Source organism: Phyllobates terribilis, unplaced genomic scaffold (assembly GCF_046119375.1).
Source record: "Phyllobates terribilis strain yellow unplaced genomic scaffold, ASM4611937v1 Scaffold_3__8_contigs__length_932513732, whole genome shotgun sequence".
Classification (NCBI taxonomy): domain Eukaryota; kingdom Metazoa; phylum Chordata; class Amphibia; order Anura; family Dendrobatidae; genus Phyllobates; species Phyllobates terribilis.
The window spans coordinates 573,921,310-573,937,982 of NW_027362763.1; the positions used below are offsets into that span (position 1 = coordinate 573,921,310).

General features: G+C 47.5%; 1 protein-coding gene across 1 annotated transcript in view; it reads right to left on the reverse strand.

The window, feature by feature from the left end:
- Positions 1-323: 323 nt before the first annotated feature.
- AGT (angiotensinogen) overlaps positions 324-16,673 on the reverse strand; it is a 120,061-nt gene continuing 103,711 nt past the window's right edge. Inside the window, exons 3-5 of the mRNA XM_073671439.1 lie at positions 15,431-15,707; positions 15,193-15,337; positions 324-649 (exon numbers count right to left, since the gene is read on the reverse strand). Of these exons, the coding sequence (XP_073527540.1) occupies positions 458-649; positions 15,193-15,337; positions 15,431-15,707 (614 nt within the window). The 3' untranslated portion in view covers positions 324-457. The remainder of the gene's footprint in view (positions 650-15,192; positions 15,338-15,430; positions 15,708-16,673) is intronic.

Below are 16,673 nucleotides of genomic sequence, written 5' to 3' on the forward strand. Positions count from 1 at the left end.
GCCAGCTCCCGTGATATCCCCCAGCGACCTGAGGCCCGGCTGCCGAGTACCCCAAGGCCCAGGGGGCACGTCACATGCAAAGAGACAATTCTTGCCAATTACTGAGAAGCCCATTCAGAATATTGAGAAACCAATGTGGCGACAAATCCGGTAACTCGAATCATACTATCACTTTAGAAAAATGGCTGCCAGAACAAAGCAGAAAATAACACTTCCAACATGTACTTGTAAAGAAGGTTTTTTTTTAACTAAGAACACACCACTTTATAAGGGTAATAAATTGTGTATATTGTTATTAATAATATTAGAATTCAAAGTGAACATCTTTTTCAAGCATTCTTTGTTTTATTTTCTGACATTTACTACTCAATAGTTAGAATTATATAATATTTGTACCAATAATACAAGCACCTATAAAACTAGACATATGTTAATACATTGTTTCCAAATTTGAATATTAAATGCTGTTTGTTGGGTGTACCACTCTTCCAAGCAGAAGTTGTGACTTGCTAGTGCCTTCACACAGGGCCAGAATGAAAGGTTTGTTAAGCTTTACTTCCATTGGCTTTTCTTTGGATTCTGTGGCATTGTTTTCCCCATTTGATTCTGCATCACTTTCTTCCAGCTCAAAATCAACAGTGTTAATAACCTATGAAAACAACACAGCATTGTAACTGAGCATCAGGATAAGTTAAGATGAATGGTGGGTATTATATGCACAAAAATGAAGATCGGCCTTAGGCCATGGCCCCACTATCAGTATTTGGTCAGTATTCAGTCAGTATTTTTTCTCAGGAGTGGGAGCCAAAACCAGGAGTGGGTGATAAATGCAGAATTGGTGACTTGTTTCTATTATACCTTTTCTCTGATTGTTCCTCACCTGGTTTTGTCTCCCACTCCTGAGAAAAATACTGATAGTGGGGCTGTGGCCTAAGGCTATGTTCACACGATGACTATATGAGTTTTTTATGTTGCAGATTTTTTGCATCTATTATGTAAATTAGGTTACTTGCTTTTTTTTATTGCGTTTTTTTAGTCTGATTTTACATGTGTTTTTATTGTGTTTTGACTCCACGGTTTTAGTCTCTTTTTAGTATCTCATGTTTTAAACAAAGCTGCTTTGTTTTTGATACTTTCTGATATTTTGCTATGACAAATCATTATTGATTCAATCATGTGCAGATTACATGCATTTAAATGCACTAAAACAGCATCTATGCATAAATAATGCATCTACCGCAATAATCTACAGCATCTAATGTAATTCTATGGGGAAAATCTGCACATAAAACTCAGCGCTTAAATTAGCCACTTGTAAGAGTATCAAAAATATGTCTTCTATGCAATTATAGTAATATTAATATAATACTCAGAATTCTCTGGCATCACATCCCAGCTCTGGTAATATGCTTAGTATGTTTATCCTGTGACTCTGTGTGTTTTATACTATGCCCTGATTGGGAGTTTGTCCTCATATAGAGTTGATTGAAGGGGTTATTTGTGTCACTCCATTCCACTATGGCTGGGTGCCCAAGTAGCGTTTTTCAAGCGTTTATGCTGCGGAATTTCCGCATCGGAAACTCTTGTGAAACGCTAGGTAATCCGCACCCCATGGTCCCCAAGGGGATTCCACATGTTCTATGCACATGCTGCGGATTTTTCCGCAGCGTTTATGCTACGTACAAAAATCCGCAGCATGTCATTTAATTTTGCGGAAGCGCAGCGGAACTCCCGCCATTGACTTGCATTGAGACGCATAGAAACCGCGACTGTACATTTGTACAAGCGGCTTCTATGCGTCTCTATGTGCGGATGGTACCCAGTTCTGGAGGAGAGGAGACTCTCATCCAGACCTGGGTACCATTGTACCTGTAAAAAAAGAATAAAATAACAAATAAAGTTATATTCACCTGTCCGGCATCTTCTCTCTGAATGCCGGCATCGCTTGAGGACCTGCGGTGACGTCACAGTCATGTGACCGCAGGCCCTTCACCGCTCTGTCTCGCGATATGCCGGCAGCCGGGAACCAGCCAGGAAGCAGCGCTGCAGCCACGCCGGGCATCGGGGGTGAGTATAGCTTTATTTGTTTTAATTTTTACGGTTCACACTGTATAAATCCATGCTGTTTGCATGGATTTATATAGTGTGACCTAGTTGTCAAGCACTTTCCAAGTGATGCTATCGCCTGGAAAGCGCTTGTCAATCTGCATGCGGAAACGCATGTGAACCCGCATGTGGATCCGCATGTATTCTGCAGGAAAAACGCATGCACAATCTGCATGCGTTTTTTTCTGCCAGGGAGATGCAGAAATGCTGCAGAAATTTCTGCTTCATTTCTGCATCGTGGGCACATAGCCTATCTCTACAATTGTGTATTTTGGATTTTGTTATTCTGTAATCAATGGAATGTCTCTTAATCATGCATCTATTGATTATACTATCTGATGACCTTTTCCTGGATTGACTGACTCTACTTAAACCAGGATCTACATTTTGATTGATGATAATTTACTTGAGCTGGATGTTGATGCCAATCATTGGCTGACTATTTCTGTACTTTTAAAAGATTTTCAATAAACATTATTTTTATTACAATTCTCTGGATGATGTGGTTTTTACACACTTTTTTTTCTATATGATATCACATAAAACTCAAGAGAAATTGACAGTTTGTGGATTTGAAGCACGCACAGCAGGTCAGATTATGCTGCGTAAAAAAAAGCACAGTGAGGTCTATAAATCCCATCCATTTTGCTGGAACTGTAAGATGTTGTAGGAAGCATTGTAGGAAGCTAACATCAGAAAATGACATAGTGTTTCTCAGGTTTTTGTGTTATATGTTTGCTTGTTTTTTTCATATTATGATCTTTATTAAAAAAAGGGAATCTTGCAAATTTCTCACTGGCATTTAAAGACTCCTACTTCCAGTTCTTTCAGGAAGAACTTACAGAAGTTTTCTTATCAGGAGAGACAATGATAACCAGGGGTGGATTAAGCGTAGCAAGGGCCCCGGGCAGTTTAGAAGGCGCGGGCCCCCCACCCCACACACACACACACCTGATGTATCACATGTCACATGATCTCCTGTGATAGATCATGTGATAGTTCACGTGAAATTAATTTGGCACAATATTAATTATAATATTTTTTTTTAGGCTGTGTGCCCACTATGCATTTTTTAAGCGTTTCCGTAGCGGCAATTCCGCTGCAGAAACACTTAAGAAACGCTTGGTAGAAGGTCTGCTATGTTCCCCAATGATAATCCACGTGTGCTGTGCACATGCTGCGGAAATTTCCGCTGCGGATTATCATTGTGGAAAAATCCACAGCATTACCAATTATTTTGTGGAAGCGCTGCATTTTTGCCGCCATTGACTTGCATTGGAACACATGGAATCCGCATCACTGCATCTGTACATGTGCATTCCATGCGTTTTAATGTGCGGATGGTACCCGGGTGTGGAGGACAGGAGACTCTCCTCCGGACCCGGGTACCATAGAACCTGTGAAAAAAGAATAAAATAAAAACTAAATATTATACTTACTTTCTGATGGCCCCCGGTGTCTTTATCCAATGCGTCCTGGCTTGCCGGCAGCTCACGATGGTCTGAAAAGGACCTGTGGTGACGTCATTTAGTCATGTGACGGGTCACGCGACAGCTGACTTCGGCAGGCCATCAGAAGGTAAGTATATATTTTTTATTTTTTACCATTCTATTACGGTCACACTATATAAATCCATGCTGGTTGCATGGATTTATATAGTGTGACCAAGTTGTCAAGCACTTTCCAAGTGATGCTAAAATCGTTTGGAAAGCGCATGTCAACCCGCATGCACAAATGCATGTGAAGGATGCTTCACATCCGCATGTCCCTGGCAGGAAAAACGCATGTACAATCCGCATGTACAGTACAATCCGCATGCGTTTTTTCTGCCAGGGAGATGCAGAAACGCTCAAAAAAAATCCGGAGCATTTCTGCATCATGGCCACATAGCCTTACATTAATTGTATGACTCAATATGGAGCACACGTAGCCATCTATACACAGCAGGAGGCCGCACGGTGCCATCTATACACAGTGGGAGGCCGCACGTAGCCATCTATACACAGCAGGAGGCCGTACGTAGTCATCTATACACAGCGGGAGGCCGCACGTAGCCATCTATACACAGCGGTAGGCCGCACGTAGCCATCTATACACAGCGGGAGGCCGCACATAGCCATCTATACACAGCAGGAGGCCGCACGTAGCTATCTTTACATAGCGGGAGGCAACACGTAGCCATCTATACATAGCGGGAGGCTGCACGGTGCCATCTATACACAGCAAGAGGCCGCACGTAGCCATCTATACACAGCAAGAGGCCGCACATAGCCATCTATACACAGCAGGGGGCCGCACGTAGCCATATATACACAGCGGGAGGCCGCATGTAGCCTTCTATACACAGCGGGAGGCCGCACGTAGCCATCTATACATAGTGGGAGGCCGCACGGTGCCATCTATACACAGCAAGAGGCCGCACGTAGCCATCTATACACAGCGGGAGTCCGCACATAGCCATCTATACACAGCAGGAGACTGCACATAGCCATCTATACACAGCGGGAGGCCGCACGTAGCCATATATACACAGCAGGAGGCCGCACGTAGCCATCTATACACAGCAGGGGGCCGCACGTAGCCAGCTATACACAGCAGGAGGCCGCACGGTGCCATCTATACACAGCGGGAGGTCGCACACAACCATCTATACACAGCGGGAGGCAGCACGTAGCCATCTATACACAGCGGGAGGCCGCACATACCCATCTATACACAGCAGGAGGCCGCACATAGCCAGCTATATACAGCAGGAGGCCGCACGTAGCCATCTATACACAGCAAGGGGCCGCACGTAGCCAGCTATACACAGCAGGAGGCCGCACGGTGCCATCTATACACAGCGGGAGGTCACACACAACCATCTATACACAGCGGGAGGCAGCACGTAGCCATCTATACACAGCGGGAGGCCGCACATAGCCATCTATACACAGCAGGAGGCCGCACATAGCCAGCTATATACAGCAGCAGGCCGCACGGTGCCATCTATACACAGCAGGAGGCCGCAAGTAGCCATCTATACACAGCAGGAGGTCGCACGGTGCCATCTATACACAGTGGGAAGTGGGAAGCCGCATGTAGCCATCTATATACAGAAGGAGGCCGCACGTAGCCATCTATACACAGCGGGAGGTCGCACGGCGCCATCTACACAAAGCAGGAGGCCACATGTAGCCATCTATACACAGCGGGAGGCCGCACGGCGCCATCTATACACAGCGGGAGGCCGCACGGCGCCATCTATACACAGCGGGAGGCCGCACGGCGCCATCTATACACAGCGGAAGGCCACACGGCGCCATCTATACACAGCGGGAGGCCGCACGGCGCCATCTATACACAGCGGGAGGCCGCACGGCGCCATCTATACACAGCGGGAGGCCGCATGCAATCACGCACACACAAACATATACAGACATATACAGTACAGACCAAAAGTTTGGACACACCTTCTCATTTAAAGATTTTTCTGTATTTTCCTGACTATAAAAATTGTACATTCACACTGAAGGTATCAAAACTATGAATTAACACATTTGGAATTATATACTTAACAAAAAAGTGTGAAACAACTGAAAATATGTCTTATATTCTAGGTTCTTCAAAGTAGCCACCTTTTGCTTTGATGGCTGCTTTGCACACTCTTGGCATTCTCTTGATAAGCTTCAAGAGGTAGTCACCGGAAATGGTTTTCACTTCACAGGTGTGCCCTGTCAGGTTTAATAAGTGGGATTTCTTGCCTTATAAATGGGGTTGGGACCATCAGTTGTGTTGTGCAGAAGTCTGGTGGATACACAGCTGATAGTCCTACTGAATAGACTGTTAGAATTTGTATTATGGCAAGAAAAAAGCAGCCAAGTAAAGAAAAACGAGTGGCCATCATTACTTTAAGAAATGAAAGTCAGTCAGTCCGAAAAATTGGGAAAACTTTGAAAGTGTCCCCAAGTGCAGTTGCAAAAACCATCAAGCGCTACAAAGAAACTGGCTCACATGAGGACCGCCCCAGGAAAGAAAGACCAAGAGTCACCTCTGCTTCTGAGGATAAGTTTATCCGAGTCACCAGCCTCAGAAATCGCAGGTTAACAGCAGCTCAGATTAGAGACCAGGTCAATGCCACACAGAGTTTTAGCAGCATAAACATCTCTACAACAACTGTTAAGAGGAGACTTTGTGCAGCAGGCCTTCATGGTAAAATAGCTGCTAGGAAACCACTGCTAAGGACAGGCAACAAGCAGAAGAGACTTGTTTGGGCTAAAGAACACAAGGAATGGACATTAGACCAGTGGAAATCTGTGCTTTCGTCTGATGAGTCCAAATTTGAGATCTTTGGTTCCAACCACCGTGTCTTTGTGCGACGCAGAAAAGGTGAACGGATGGACTCTACATGCCTGGTTCCCACCATGAAGCATGGAGGAGGAGGTATGATGGTGTGGGAGTGCTTTGCTTGTGACACTGTTGGGGATTTATTCAAAATTGAAGGCATACTGAACCAGCATGGCTACCACAGCATCTTGCAGCGACATGCTATTCCATCCGGTTTGCGTTTAGTTGGACCATCATTTATTTTTCAACAGGACAATGACCCCAAACACACCTCCAGGCTGTGTAAGGGCTATTTGACCAAGAAGGAGAGTGATGGGGTGCTACGACAGATGACCTGGCCTCCACAGTCACCAGACCTGAACCCAATCGAGATGGTTTGGGGTGAGCTGGACTGCAGAGTGAAGGCAAAAGGGCCAACAAGTGCTAAGCATCTCTGGGAACTCCTTCAAGATTGTTGGAAGACCATTTCCGGTGACTACCTCTTGAAGCTCATCAAGCGAATGCCAAGAGTGTGCAAAGCAGTCATCAAAGCAAAAGGTGGCTACTTTGAAGAACCTAGAATATAAGACATATTTTCAGTTGTTTCACACTTTTTTGTTAAGTATATAATTCCACATGTGTTAATTCATAGTTTTGATGCCTTCAGTGTGAATGTACAATTTTCATAGTCAGGAAAATACAGGAAAATCTTTAAATGAGAAGGTGTGTCCAAACTTTTGGTCTGTACTGTACATACACGCATAAACACATTTGAAACACAAAAATACATATAAACAGACATCACACAATGATATCTGCCTGCACACATACACACACTCACTCTCGCACTCTCACACATACACACTCTCTCACATACACACTCTCTCACACACACTCTCTCACACAGACACAGACACAGACACACACAGACTCTCCATCCCCCGGCTCGGCTCCAGTCCTCCTGCTCCTTTCCGGTACAGGACTGCAGACCGGGCGCGCACTGCGTGACGTCACAGTTAGGAGACACGGCCGCGCACAGGGCTGTGTCTCCTAGCAGTGACGCGGCCGGGCCAGTACAGGGAAGTTAACAGCTGCAGTGCTGGCCCGGCCGGAGAAGAAGCAGCATCCGTGCGCCGCTGCTGGGGGAGCGGTCCGGGGGCCCCCCGCCACTGTCTGCCAGTTTGTGCCGCGGCGCCGCACATATAATGAGGGCAATCTGGCCATAGACACCCCGGAGCCCGAGGCCCCCTGGAGGCCCGAGGCCCCGGGCGGTAGCCCAGATTGTCCTCATTATAATCCGCCTATGATGATAACACAGGATCCACCAATCACATTAGGCAATGTCACACCTGACCCTGCCCGGTGCCCAGTGAGACAATTACAAGAATTATATTTTTAATACAGATTGTGCTGTTAAAAAAAAATAAAAACATTGCTAAAAATTTTTAAAAAAACAACATTTAATGCAAAACCCTAGTTTAATCAATGGGTCATTTTCTGAAGATAGCTTCCTTTTAACATTTTACTTAAAATTAGTGACGATGTTGCTACTGCTGATTGTTTTTAACGCTCTAGTTACAACTGCCGTCAAAAGAAATGCATTTTAAAAGTTTATGAAATCTTGTTCAGCTTTCTTTCAATGAAATAAATTAAATAAGTTATTTAATCAAGTAAAAATCCATGAGTAGCTCTACAAAACATGTATATGTAACCTTAGTCTAAAGCCTACTTCACATGTCAGTTGCCTTATCTAGGCCCCAGTATTATGAGCGTGCACCTTATATATTTTCAAAGCAAACCAGTGAGAGGAAGAAATTAGGAAATGTCATTCTATTTTGTGTGTTTCAGTGATTTATGCAAAAACTAAAAAGAAAAAAAGCCACAAATGTGAAAAATGAGATTATCGTATTTTTCGGACCATAATACGCACTTTTTTCCCCAAAATTTGGGAGGAAAATGGGGGGTACGTTGTATGGTCCGAACGTACCGGGTGTTGTGGTGGTGGTGGAGTGGGTCATAGGAAGCAGGGCCCCTCTGTTCCCTCCCTCAGGTACCCGGCGGTGGCAGAAGAAGTGAGATGCTGCAGGGCCGGTGTCTGGCTGCAGGCAGTGAGGCAGAGCGGCGTGCGCTGCTTTTCCAGTGGCTGTGGCCATCTTCCTGCAGCTGTGATTTACAGGAAAATGGCCGCCGACATCCCAGTCTGTGCATGCGCTAGCTTGGGTGGCTATTTTCCTGTAGATCACAGCTTCAAGAAGATGACCGCGGCCACCGGAAAAGCAGCGCATGCCGCTCTGCTTCATCCCCTGCAGCCAGACACCGGCCCTGCAGCATCTAATCTCTTCTGCTGCTGATTTCGCTGCCAGGTTCCTGAGGGAGGGAATGGAGGGCCCTGCTTCCTATGATCCTGCTCCACCACCACCGCTTGCCGCTCTTGCGGTTTCTGCTCTGCTCCTGCCTTGTTTACCGCTCTGCGGTGTCCGCTCTGCTCCTGCTTAGCTTGCCGCTCTTGCGGTTTTCACTCTGCTCTTGCCTTGCTTGCCGCTCCTGCGGTTTCTGCTCTGCTCTTATCTTGCTTACTGCTTCTGCGGTTTCCGCCCAGCCCTGCTTCTGCCCGCTGCTCCGGCAGTCCTGTCCTGCCCTGCTTGTGCTCGCTGCTCCTGCAGCCCCGTCCTGCTCTGTTCTTGCCCACCGCTTCGGGCGTTCCCTCTCTGCTGTGGTTGTCTACCGCATCTGCGGTTCTGTGACCCAGTCTGTACTGGGTCTTAACCTCTCTGTGCTCCAGCCCGTCCTTTCGGCCAGTACCTCCCTGCCTGCATACTCGCCTGTATCCACCCATCTGCATACCTGCTGTGTTTGCTTACATCCACCAGTCTGTGCCAGCCTAACCTGCCTGTTCCAGTAATCCCAGTGTGGGTCAACCCCCGTGTCCGGAGTTTGACCTGGAGTAGCACCTGGTCCCTCTGCCCGGTTTCTCCCTGGTGCACTGGCGTCGTATGCCGTCGTGCCACCTTGGTCGGATCGGCCAGATACTTAGTCACGCCCCTCCAGGCACTCTCCGGTCCATGGTCCAGTGGAACCACAACACCCGCACATGCCAGTCAGTCCGGGCATGTGCATAACAGCATGCTCAGGCCATGGTTCCCGTTGAGCCCCACGGCCTTCGCTCTCTGAGACGTTTTCCAGCTAATACGTGCATTAAAAATAAATAAATAATTTTTTTTTTTTTCTCTAGCTGAGTTCCAGGCTAATTTCGCACCCGTCCAGATGGAGCTTTCTGCACCCGTTCCTGCGGATCCGCCCCAGTACTATGGGGATCCAAAACAAAGTCGTGCATTTGTGGAGCAATGCATGCTGCACTTCAAGTTCTACCCTCTTTCTTTTCCTTCTGATTGGTCTAAAGTGGCATTTATAATTGACTACCTAGCGGGGGATGCCTTGAAGTGGGTCACCCCCCTATGGGAAGCTTGGGATCCTATCGTCCTTGACCTGCAGGCCTTCCTGGTGGCCTTCCTAATGGTCTTCGATGACCCCAACCCTGGAGTCCCTGCTGAAGCTGCACCTGCTCCCGCGGATCCACCACGGTACTACGGGGATCCAAAACAATGCCGTGCGTTTGTGTGGCAATGCTTGCTGCAGTTCCGGTTCTATGCTAATGCTTATTCTTCTGATCGGGTTAAGGTGGGATTTATAATGTCCAACCTAGCGGGTGATGCCTTGGAATGGATCAACCCCCTATGGGAAGCACAGGATCCTATCGTTCTTGACCTACAGGCCTTCCTGGTGGCCTTCCTTTTGGCTTTCGATGATCCTAACCCTGAAGCCCCTGCTGAAGCTTCACTTCCCTGTATCCCGGAGCAGCCCCGACGGGTAATGTGCATAGGTAGCGCACAAGTTCTCCTGCCCGAAAAGACTGTTGCTTGCCCTGAATCCACTCAGGATGACTACACTCTCCGGAATACTGCTCCCAACCTCAAGAGGCAGTCCAGACGTGCTAGACGCAGAGGCAAGCCGTCACGCCAGGGTCTGTCCTCCCTGAGACCTCCTGACCCCAACCTTGAAGTCCCTACTGAAGCTTCATCTTCCTGTATCCTGGAGAAGCCCCAGCGGGTGATGTGCGTGGGTGGTGCACCAGTTCTCCAGCCAGAAGAGACTGCTACCCATCCAGAGTCCACACAGGAGAGCTTCCTGCACCTGGCATCAGATTCTACACCCACTTTAACCAGTGTGCATGTCCAAGGATGCTCCGAAGCTGTGTTTACCTCCGAGTCTGTACACCTCTACTACCTGGCGGAGGACCCCTTGTTGCCTCCTGAATCCTCCGGGATACCACTCGATGACAATTGGAGAGAGACTTCCCTATACCCGGTACCCGATACTTCGTCCGCTCAGTCCTGTGGGCCTGACAATGGGTGCCTCAAAGTGGTAGTTACTCCCGAGTCTCTACACCCCTCTGACCAGGCGGAGGACCTCCAGTTGTCTCCAGAACCCTTCGGGGTGCTACCTGGTAGCGAAAGGACAGAGACTCTCCTATTCTCTGTACCTGATACCTCGCCCGCTTCTTCCAGTGAGTCCGACCTAGTGTACTCCGAAGCAAAGGTTACCCCCGAGTCTCTACACCCCTCCGACCAGGCGGAGGACCTCCAGTCGTCTCCTGAACCCTTCGGGGTGCTACCTGATAGCGAATGGACTGAGACTCTCCTTTACTCGGTACCTGATACCTCGCCCGCTTCTTCCAGTGAGTCCGACCTAGTGTACTCCGAAGCAGAGGTTACCCCCGAGTTTCTACACCCCTCCGACCAGGCGGAGGACCTCCAGTCGTCTCCTGAATCCTCCGGGGTACCACCACATAACAAAGAGGCAGTGTCTTCTCTACACCTTGTACCTGATACTTTGCCCATTTCATCCTGTGAGCTTGACAAGATGTACCCCGAAGCAGAGGCTACCCCCGAGTCTCTGCACCCCTCCAACCCGGCAGAGGACCTCCAGTTGTCTCCTGAACTTTTTGGGGTGCTGCCTAAAAATAAATGTAGAGAGACTTTTTTGTGTGCTGTTTCTGGTACTTCACCCGTTTTATCTGTTGCTGAAGATGGCTGGATGGGAAGTCGTATCCTAGCCATCCAGATTATGAGACCAGTTTTGTCTCCTCCTGTGGACAATAGAAGTAATCTCCTTGAAGAGAGGGATTGGCCCCCAAATTCCCTGCGGAAGATCCTTGCAGGCCTGAAGAAGAGGGGGCGTAAGGGGGGGGGGTACTGTAGCATACCTGGCGGCGTTCTTGCATGGTGTTCCATCTCTCATCATGCAAGATCGCAAACTTCATCTCCCGCCCAGCTTCCTGGTCTGGCTTCTTTCCTTGTGCTCTGCTCTGCTCCACTTTGGCTGCATAGGGCGATGCCCGCTGAACTTCCTGTTTCTTGTACCTGCTGCGGACACGCCCCTGTTGCACCTTCAGCCTATTGCTGTCCATCTTTGGGTATTTATACCACCTTCTTCCTCGAGATGGCGCCTGAGCATTGTTTCTTGTCAGTTGGCTTTTTGTCTCTGACATGCCAGGTCCTATCCTGTTTTCCTGCCTGTTTTCCAGTTCTGTGTCTGAACTGTGGTCTGTTCTTGTGAACACGCTTCTTGCCTGTTCTTTCGCCTTCTAGGGGCCGTATTCCTAGATCTGCCTGTCTGTGCCTTGCGGTATCTGTTCCCGTCTGAACAGAGTCCTGTTTGTGTCTCTGCCTTGTGGTATCTGTTCCCGTCTGAACAGAGTCCTGTTTGTGTCCCTGCCTTGCGGTATCTGTTCCCGTCTGAACAGAGTCCTGTTTGTGTTCCTGCCTTGCGGTATCTGTTCCCGTCTGAACAGAGTCCTGTTTGTGTTCCTGCCTTGCTGTCTCTGTTCCCATTCCTCTGTTCCCTGTTGTCTGTGCCTCGTTTCTACTTTAACCTTGTCTCCCTTTTCCCTCTATGTCTGTTTTCTGCGTCTTTCTGCAGAGTCTGAACCCGCTCCTAAATTCCTTCTCGTCGTCTCTGTACCTCTGTTGTGAATTTAGTGTACGCTCGCTACTTCTATGTAAGTACTGTGCGTGCTTCTGGTTCTGCCTTTCCTTCTCCGTCTGTTCTTTGTGAACAGAGTCCTATCCCCTTGCCTTGTTTACCGCTCTGCGGTGTCCGCTCTGCTCCTGCTTAGCTTGCCGCTCTTGCGGTTTCTGCTCTGCTCCTGCCTTGTTTACCGCTCTGCGGTGTCCGCTCTGCTCCTGCTTAGCTTGCCGCTCTTGCGGTTTCTGCTCTGCTCCTGCCTTGTTTACCGCTCTGCGGTGTCCGCTCTGCTCCTGCTTAGCTTGCCGCTCTTGCGGTTTCTGCTCTGCTCCTGCCTTGTTTACCGCTCTGCGGTGTCCGCTCTGCTCCTGCTTAGCTTGCCGCTCTTGCGGTTTCTGCTCTGCTCCTGCCTTGTTTACCGCTCTGCGGTGTCCGCTCTGCTCCTGCTTAGCTTGCCGCTCTTGCGGTTTCTGCTCTGCTCCTGCCTTGTTTACCGCTCTGCGGCGTCCGCTCTGCTCCTGCTTAGCTTGCCGCTCTTGCGGTTTCTGCTCTGCTCCTGCCTTGTTTACTGCTCTGCGGTGTCCGCTCTGCTCCTGCTTAGCTTGCCGCTCTTGCGGTTTCTACTCTGCTCCTGCCTTGTTTACCGCTCTGCGGTGTCCGCTCTGCTCCTGCTTAGCTTGCCGCTCTTGCGGTTTCTGCTCTGCTCCTGCCTTGTTTACCGCTCTGCGGTGTCCGCTCTTCTCCTGCTTAGCTTGCCGCTCTTGCGGTTTTCACTCTGCTCTTGCCTTGCTTGCCACTCCTGCGGTTTCTGCTCTGCTCTTATCTTGCTTACTGCTTCTGCGGTTTCCGCCCAGCCCTGCTTCTGCCCGCTGCTCCGGCAGTCCTGTCCTGCAGCCCCGTCCTGCTCTGTTCTTGCCCACCGCTTCGGGCGTTCCCTCTCTGCTGTGGTTGTCTACCGCATCTGCGGTTCTGTGACCCAGTCTGTACTGGGTCTTAACCTCTCTGTGCTCCAGCCCGTCCTTTTGGCCAGTACCTTCCTGCCTGCATACTCGCCTGTATCCACCCATCTGCATACCTGCCATGTTTGCTTACATCCACCAGTCTGTGCCAGCCTAACCTGCCTGTTCCAGTAATCCCAGTGTGGGTCAACCCCCGTGTCCGGAGTTTGACCTGGAGTAGCACCTGGTCCCTCTGCCCGGTTTCTCCCTGGTGCACTGGCGTCGTATGCCGTCGTGCCACCTTGGTCGGATCGGCCAGATACTTAGTCACGCCCCTCCAGGCACTCTCCGGTCCATGGTCCAGTGGAACCACAACACCCGCACATGCCAGTCAGTCTGGGCGTGTGCATAACAGGTAGCTGGTGTTGGTATGCAAGTTTCTGAAGGGGGAATGCCAGTGATGTCTCATGCACTACCCCTTACTTGCAAGCTAAAGTGCATCCATCCTCCCTTCAATTTCAATATGATGCAGTCGTCCTGTCCCCTTTGCAGAAAAGCACCCCAAAAGGATGATATTTCCCTCACCATACTTCATGGGATGGTGTTCTTGGGGTTGAACTCATCCTTCTTTTTCCTCCAAACACGGTGAGTGGAGTTGATACCAAAAAGTTCTATTTTGGTCTCATCTGACCACATGACCTTCTCCCATGCTTCTTCTGGATCATCCAGATGGTCATTTGTGAACTTCAAACTGGCCTCAACATGTGCTGACATGAGCAGGGAGACCTTGCTTGCCGGGCAGAATTTTAATCCATGACGGCGTAGTGTGTTACTAAAGGTAATGTTTGAGACTGGTCCCAGCTCTCTTCAGGTCATTGACTGGGTCCTCCAGTATAGTTCTGGGCTGATTCCTGACCTTCTCAGAATCATCCTTACGCCACAAGGCGAGTACTTGCATGGAGCCCCAGACCGAGGAAGATTGACAATCATCTTGTGTTTCTTCCATTTTCCAATGATTGTGCCAATAGTGGTTGCTTTCTCACCAAGCTGCTTGCCTATTGTCTGGTTACCCATCCCAGCCTTGTGCAAGTCTACAATTTTGTCCCTGATGTGCTTACACAGCAATATGGTCTTGGCCATGGTGGAGAGGCTGGAATGTGATTGATTGAGTGTGTGAATAGGTGTCTTTTATACAGTTAACAAGTTCAAACAGGTGTAATTAATATAGGTAATGATTGTAGAGTAGGGTGGCTTCTTAAAGAAAACTAACAGGTCTGTGACAGACAGAATTTTTGCTGGTTGGTAGGTGATCAAATACTTATTTCATGAAATAAAATGCAATTTAATTATAGTATTTCAAAATCGTGCAATGTAATTTTCTGTTTTTTCTTTTTAGATTCTGTCTCTCCCAGTTGAAGTGTACCTATGATAAAAATTACAGACCTCCCCATTCTTTGTAGGTGAGAAAATTTGCAAAATCAGCAGTGTATCAAATACTTATTTTCCCCACTGTATATACAATTTTTGGTCCAGGATGGGGCATATATCACAGGATCGGCCCAGGATGGGGAACATATATACCAGGATTGGCTCAGGATGAGGGACATATATACCAGGATTGGCTTAGGATGGGGGTCAGATATACCATAATGGGGGACATATATACCAGGATGAGACTAGAGACATCCATGTCTTCCAGCACATGGGGGCTCCAGCTATTGGATCAGTTCAGTTGGTATGTAGAAGTAATGTGCAGCACCTGTACTCTCATAACAGATGAGATAGGGAGAAATAGATTCTTATTAACTAAGATTATTACCTTTCCCACATTTATGTCTGCTTTGCTCATTTTACTGAAGTCAGCATTTTTCCCCAGCAGTTCAAACACATTGATACTGGAAAGAACATCTTGAATATTGTATGAAAGTTCTATTTTTAGCTTTGGTATAATTAAATTGATGTATCTGTAAAAAAAAATATATATATATTTTCAGTAAATTAATGACTCCACATTCTCCATCATTTTACATATAGTCTTTGGGAGTTGTATGTCTTACCTTTTTTGTGATTTATATAAAGTGTCTATCCAATTCAAATATGTTCCCCATCCCATGGAAGATTCGATGTTCTCAAGGGTGTTTCCATTTATAGGCTGGGCCAGTAGCAGGAAATCATTATCACATAGGGGAATCTTTATCAATAACTGATTTGTGGTAATATCTTCAATAATGGCAAACATTCCTGATACTGAAATCATAGGAACCAAAACGACATTGTTTGGCCCAATCCAGAAGGGTTGACGGTTTGGAATTAAGTAAGAATTAGCTACTTTACCTGCAATAAAAAAGTACTTGTTAGCCACATACTTTATGGTTTCATTTCATTACAGGCACTAATTCATCAACCTTCCAGAATTACACCCTATGTACCACTATTAAAACTTAAAGAGGACCTGCCACTATGACAAAAAAGTGGCCAGTTTTTGGTCTCGTGTTATTCCTGTATATGCCTTTTTGATTTGTTTTTTAAATCCACTATATGGTTCCAGAGATTTGGGCCTATTTATTTAGTGATAATATTTGTAGCGTCTACCAAGTGGCTCACAGGGTTCTCCGGGGGCATGTCATTAGGTTGCTCTGCAGAATGGTGGATTTGAAAAAAAATTATACTCATGGGAGCAATGTTAGCAAAATAAGAGCAAAACTGGTCACTTTTGAACTGGTGACACGACCACTTGAAAGCGAACCTCTACCATGGGACTGAAAATAGCTATACTTTTCTCATCATCAGTCTACCTGGCGCCCAATGTCATCTTGTTCCTCCTGCTTCTAAGATGGATAGTGCAGTGGCATAAGGAGTGCAGTGATATAAATCCTATCCCACAGCAAGAAAGGGCAGGAGAGGAGTGGTTTACATTTAGCAATGCATTCCCCACACCCCTGTAGGGGCCAATTTGGAGTCAGGAGGAACAATATGTCCATCTGAGTAGAGAAGGCAAACAGAAGGCCTGAGGTAGGGTGATGTCAGTGTAGCAGAGCTGGAGCCGTCGTGGGAACCATGGAAAGGTAAGGATGAGGTTGCTTTATTATTTTACTTTTATTGCAGGAGATCGTTGGCTTCAGCTGGAATGGGCATGATGGTAAGTATGGTTTAATTTAGAACAATAAAGAATTGTGAGTTTATTTCAATTAAAGGACTTTATTCTGGGTGTTTGTGTTTTGTTTTTTTAACTTTGACTATGGGGTTAGTAATGGGGGTGTCTTATAGACGGCTCTCCATTACTAACCTGGGCTTGATGTC